The following is a 6184-nucleotide window of genomic DNA, read 5'->3' as shown; positions in this document are numbered from 1 at the left end:
CCACCGCACTGATTATTATTATTATTATTATATATATTTTTTGTTTCGTTTTTCCTGAATCGTAACTTCTCGAGGAAGACACTACAAGAAAAGGACCAAGGGCGAGGCCCCATCGGGTCTGTGTGTTTCTGTGTGTGTGTGTGTGTGTTTGTGTGTCTGGGGAGGAGGTGGGTTGGACGTTCACAGCGTCATTCTGCTGGGTGACCTGCAATGAGATTCTTGCAGAGTTCAGCTCTTTGTTATGCAGCAGCGTCCTTGCGTCATGCCTCATCTGCGCGTCGTTGCGTAGAGTCACCATTGCGTCTGTCGGATGCGCTGAAGCAGAGTGGCAACGGCACCGTTGGATTGGAGCTGCACCTCCCGCCACTCTCCTGTACGGCGTTCGCAGGGGCGAGTGAGATGAACCAAGGACTGCGGAAGGCAACTGCAACGCTAGACACGGTTTTACGCGCCTCTGCGGATAAGGCGCTTTCACTTGACTATGTTGCGTTACGCTGTGGCGCTGCTGTCCCGAGTGGGGAGTCGTGGACGCAGCAAGCGTGCCACTTGGCGTTATCTTTTATGCGCGAGGTGACTGCGCATGCACTCGCGATGGTACCGGTGTTGTTGGTAGTCCCTGTCACTGCAGCGAACACACTGCCCATGGCGTACCTTGGCGGTATGTTTGAAACACTTCACCGTGTTGGCTTGACAAACGTGCTGCTTGAGCTGCCTCACCCAACTCTAGCAGCTGTGAGTCCCACGGCGAACGGTGCTTTGCATGAGGTGCCGCTTTTTCCCATGAATGCTGCGGTGGGCGGCTGGCAGTCGTTGCTACACGCAGCGGACAGCCGCATTTTCTCACAGCGGATGCAGCCCATGCCCATGACAGCGCTATTTCCATGGATGGTGGCGGAAGAGTTTCTCAGCCGTTTTTGTGTGGGACTCTCTGTGGACGTACATGCATCGCTGCGGTCGTTGGCCCATCTGGAAAAAGGCAAGAGGGAGGGCAATGATCTGGAAATGGGCTGTTCCTCGGGCCCAAAAGGCAAAAAAGAGGATACGGAAAGAGCAATGTGGGAGAGAATACTAAAATCCCAGCGAAGCGCGAGGGATGAGGGCGGCTTTCAACAGCTATTTCGGGAACAGCAACAACAACAGCATCAGCAGCAGCAGAACCAAGAACTTCAGATGAGACCTTCTCCGAGTGCAAGCGAGGATAGCACGCTTACCCTTGACGTACCGTCAAAGGAGTTCTCTAGTATGCTCCTAGCTCAGCATGAATCCTTTCTAGCTGCGTCGGGTGGAGGTGGTGGTGGTGGCGGCGACGGTGGTGAACAGGATGCAATGCTTCTGGCACAATTCCTTCAACAAACTCCTAAAGGTCATGCAAGCAACAAAACAGCCGGATTTGGTGAAGAGAAAGCGGTACCTGAAGAGCACAAGTCCGCGAAATCAATGAATACAACAACGAATGGCAGTGACACCAAGCGACAAGAGCAACGAAGTGGGTATGCTTACTGGCAGGTATTGGGTGAGCTTACCAAGTGTGTCGGAGCACAGTACCTCTGCATGGCGCCGTGTATTAATCCTGCAGCACTTGAGGCATGGCAAAAAGCCTACGCCGCTGAGTGTACACCAAGTGGCAAAACAGAGAGGGGGGATGATGTGTTACCCTCGCCAGTGGCTTCGCTGCCCCTTGTGAGTGCAGTATGGCCGCTCCTTCGCCCCACACAGCTTGAGAGTGCGAGTCAAAGCGTGGATCTACCTGCAGAATCAGCGACAGGAACAATTAGGGACGACGATCTCTCAGATGCACTAAATTTGTTTCCACAAGAAGTGTTGCAGGAGCTCCGGCACGCTCTGCGGGAGATCCCCCCTGCACTTCGTGGCGAGGTTCTCCGTCCGGCAACGCGGCCGAGGAGAGAAACACAGATTCATTATGAAGAGAAAACTGTGCGTTTGCGCTGTTGCAACGGCAATTACACTGACGACATTTGGAACATGATTGGTGCCTGTGTGGCAGTTCGTCATGAGGTTCTTTCTGAACTTCCCTATAAACAGGCGACTCGCATCCGTGCAGTAGAGGAAGGTTTTCGCTGTGGGCCGATGAAGCGGGCGCTTGACAACATGAAGCAGTTTCTTCGCGCAGGATACGTTGGGGGACGCCATCATCGCCATCTTTTGCTCTCCGTGCCGCGTGACACAGAGTTGTCGGTTTTGTTGGAGTCACTTGACCTTCTTTGCGGTCAGAGTGCTTGATTTAAGAGGAAGTCATTTATGCTTGCTTGTTGCCTGCCGTATTTCTCACTACCGTGTAGTCGTGCCCCTCCATTCATTGGTGGTGTGATGACTCAGTGTATTGGTATCCGCGCATGCATATGTGTGTCCTCCTTCAATCTTTCTAGCTTGGACCCGCAACTGCCCAGGGAGAGGGGTAGTACAGAGAAGCGCTACCAGAGGGAAGGCGAAATGTGGCGCCGTAGTCAGTGGCTCTGCGCCCCGCCCAAGGTGGTATGTTTAACGATGATCCCCGGTGGTGGGGCGATGACGGAGGCGCTGCAGCAGCTTGGATACAAACCTTACACATTCCTGCACACCTTTTCGAAGGGCCGGGTGAGCACGCACCCACAGGAGTGGTGCATGGTGCTGGAGAAGAAGAAACCGTTCGACGCCGCTATCCTCGATGACGCACAAGGCGGGGCGAATTGCAGTAGTAGCAGCAACAAGAGCAACAACAACAAGGATACTGACAGCAGTGCGGGTTTTGACGCCCTGGTAGGTCCACCTTGTACGTTGGCATTTGAAGCGGTATTGAAGGAGTGCCCACGCAGCACACGCGTCATTCTTGTGGAAGAAACGGACAAGGACGCATGGGCCCTGGATGCTGCAGCGCTCTGGGAGCCACTGCTGCGACAAACTGAGCGCGCGGCAAAACGACAGGCAGGTAAGCACCTCCACCAGATGATTCTCAAGATGACGATGGGTATGACGGGTACGAACCGCAAGTTTGGCCCGGCCGCCTCGCTGGATATGTTAGAGGAGCACGTAAAGGCGACTGTGCCAAAGGACAGGCTGCTCGTGTATCGCTACGGGGATGGCTGGGAGCCTCTCTGTAGTTTCCTCTCAAAACCGCTTCCTATGTTGTCTGGTGGGGATGTTATGCCCTTCCCCCCGCGCAACAATGGAACGGATGTGGTGGCGCACTTAAGCAGTCAACTACAGCGCGTGGAGCGTGTGGTGGTGTGGGTGACTTGCTTCCTCATCGCCGCGATGGTGGTGCTGTACACCCCATTCTGCACGCAGTTGCGCGACATTGTAGCGGCGTACTACGATGACTACCGTGAGGCCTTTGACCCTGTGATACGAGAGAATGAGGGGAAGGGAATTACGCTTCGGCAGGCGCTGGTGCTGGCGAAGAACACCACTATGACGTTTGAGGAGAAGTGGCGCGTGCGTGGCGGCGTTTTCGGGACGATGGGCGAGGCGTTGAGCAAGATCGGCGATGACGGCTCAGCATCAACAGCAGAGGAGGTGGAAAGTAGGGAAAAGACAGTGGTGTAGTGAGGACATCCGTCGTTGTAGCTCTGCTTGTGTGCATGTGTGTCTTGTTATTCTTTTTTTTTTTTCCTTTCCTTTCGGGNGTGGGGTGGGGATTGCCTTTTCCTCGTCCTGTTGATTGGTGGAGTGAGACCATTCCTGTGTTTGTTAGACTCGATACGAGTGGTTTGCATATTACATGGGGTCCCTCTTTTCATCCTTCTGTTGAAATTGATGTGAGGCGCAAGACGTTTGAAGGACTTGTGTGTTTTGTGTTTGTGGCGTGAGTGCTCAGTGCTACTGCCATTACCACCACTAGCAGTTACAGCACCAGAAGCCGCAGCAAGAGGGCTAAGGGATACAGGGGTGCGAGAAACACGAAGAAGAAGAAGCGAGGGAATCTGCGAAGGGGGCAACGGCGCCGATTCACTCTCACGCTCAGTTTCCAAGCGCTTTCGCACAATGGCAATGGCTGTGAGGGCCATTAGCAGTAGCAACCCATTTGAGCGGCTGCGTCCGACGCCTCGCAGCGAAGAGGACGACATACGAAAAGGCATTTTTGGCCAGGCGCTGCGGCTGCTGTACTCTGCTCCTGACGAGGAGAAGTTGCGGTGGCGGCACGCCATTGAGGCCACCGCCGCGTTGAAATCCGCACCACAGCGGAAGAAACAGCAGCAGCAGCAGACAACGACAGTAGAAGAAAGCAACAACAACATCGATGGCAGTGACGGTGTGGCGCCACCTGGGGTCGCAGCTTCACTGAAGCGGCCCCGTGAGGAGGGAAGTGGAGAGACAGACCAAAACCAACAGCGGCAAGGGACGGGATGCGCAAACGACAGTGTGACAGCTGGCACGAATAGCCACAGTAGTGACCACACCGCGGCGGACACGAGCGCCCCGCGCCTGTCCGATACGGAGTTCATTGCCGCCTACTTACGCACGCTGCTTGACAAGGTTGTGGGACTGAGCCTTCTCGAGCTCCACGTCGATGCGCTGCGTGTGCTGTGCGTCATGCTCAGCATTCCGCTCCCCACCAGCAGGAGCAAGATGACACATTACAGCACACTGGCCAGCTTTTACTACACGCATTGCGAGAAGCTTGGTAAGCGTGTCTCAAGTTCTCGCCACCTTGAGGCACAGCTTAAACTCGACGAGCCGATGCTGCGAAAGATATACTCCAAGGCCTCCACGCCTAATGTTTCCGCAGCATCCGTGAGGGCCAAGTCGGGGACAGCAAAACCGACGACAGAAGTAACGTCAGAAGCACCAACAAAGCAATTGAGGACCTCCACAAGCAGCCGTACCGTTTTAGGTGCCGTAGACGGCAACGTGGCCACGTCAGCGAATGCCACGCGAGTGAGGAGGCGAAACAGTGAAGATGGAGCCGAAGCCGCAACGCGAACGCAAACCTCGCCACCCAAGGAATGTGCACAAGCAACGGGGGAGTCAGAAGAGGATGATCACGAGCAGGAGGAACATGTCTTGGAGGTACAGCATAACGGCAAGGTATTTGCAACAGCGGCGGGGACCAAACAGCAACAACAACAACAACAGCCGTCTTCTTCACTGCAAGAAGACGAAGATGAAGACGATGAATGGTCAATGGCACAACTCGAGCAGAAGGTGGCGTCAGTGGTGCATTTGTACGATCCCGTGACTTCCGCGGTGGTGGTGAAGAAGTTGGCACAGATGGGGTACCGCAGTCCACGCGCAGCGGAGACGGTGGAGGCGATACTGCGCAGCTTCCATCAACGCCAATTTGTCTTCTACGACAATGGCATTGCTTACCTTCTGTAGACTGTGCTCTTGGTGTTGGTGTGAAAATTCCTGCAGCCGTTGGCGGTGCCGCGACCAGGCCCATCTGTTTTCAGCGAAGGGGAAAGGCATATATGCATGCTCGTAAATGCAGACATATGTGGGTGGTTTCGAAGTTGATTGGTGGGGGGTGCGGCAACAACAATAACAGCAACGACTGAAAGCTGCCGCCGCGGCGTAGACAGGGCGTGCGGCGTGCGTCGCATAGAGTACAATAGACAGAAGTGAGAAGAAAGAGAAACACACAGCAGAATATAGAAGTGGCCGCGCCACTCATGCTGAGGGAGGGGGGGGGGAACAAGGCTGCTTATTATGATTGCTTCGATTATTAACGCAAAAGAGACGATATATATATCCATAAGAAAGAAATGAAAGCACCGGCAGTGTTCGCCACGCTTGACACAACTGCGCGTGGACACAGAAGTAGAGAAAGAGAGTACTGCGGGAGGTAACGGGCACACGTATCATGAAGAGAAGAGAGGCGGTGATGCGAGGTGAAAAAGCCGCAGGCAGGGCAATGAGACAGCAAACAGAGAGTTGATGTGAAGAAAGGGGGGAAAAAAGGTACAGGTGGAGGTAGATAAAAGGGTTCTCGTTATAACTGAGGGTTGAGTTGCCTCCATGTTGATATCCTTTTCCAACACCTCGGATCACCCTTCTCTTTTTTCCTCCTGTTACTGTTTCTGCGGTTGCTGTTGCCGGGGCTCCACTGGGTTGGTGAGAAGTCGTTCAGCTCCGTCAACGTCTCCACTTCACCTCCTTTTTTTTTTTTGGTGAAGTAAACAAACATTTATGCGCGCGTTTTCGTACGGCCTCTATTTCTCTCTATCTCTGTATGTGTGCGTGTGTG

General features: G+C 54.1%; 3 protein-coding genes across 3 annotated transcripts; all 3 read left to right on the top strand.

Annotated features, from left to right (window-relative positions):
• Positions 1 to 210: 210 nt before the first annotated feature.
• Positions 211 to 2241, top strand: DQ04_01991030 (hypothetical protein; the record flags this gene model as incomplete). Its single annotated transcript, XM_009311379.1, has 1 exon — positions 211 to 2241. The coding sequence occupies one exon, from the start codon at positions 211 to 213 to the stop codon at positions 2239 to 2241; it is 2031 nt and encodes a 676-aa protein (XP_009309654.1).
• A 210-nt stretch (positions 2242 to 2451) lies between these two features.
• Positions 2452 to 3543, top strand: DQ04_01991020 (hypothetical protein; the record flags this gene model as incomplete). Its single annotated transcript, XM_009311378.1, has 1 exon — positions 2452 to 3543. The coding sequence occupies one exon, from the start codon at positions 2452 to 2454 to the stop codon at positions 3541 to 3543; it is 1092 nt and encodes a 363-aa protein (XP_009309653.1).
• Positions 3544 to 3981: 438 nt separating this feature from the next.
• Positions 3982 to 5316, top strand: DQ04_01991010 (hypothetical protein; the record flags this gene model as incomplete). The annotated part of the gene is made up of 1 exon (XM_009311377.1): positions 3982 to 5316. The coding sequence occupies one exon, from the start codon at positions 3982 to 3984 to the stop codon at positions 5314 to 5316; it is 1335 nt and encodes a 444-aa protein (XP_009309652.1).
• Positions 5317 to 6184: the final 868 nt, after the last annotated feature.

Source organism: Trypanosoma grayi (assembly GCF_000691245.1).
Source record: "Trypanosoma grayi strain ANR4 Tgr_199_V1, whole genome shotgun sequence".
Classification (NCBI taxonomy): domain Eukaryota; phylum Euglenozoa; class Kinetoplastea; order Trypanosomatida; family Trypanosomatidae; genus Trypanosoma; species Trypanosoma grayi.
This window is presented reverse-complemented; position numbering and strand designations above follow the sequence as displayed.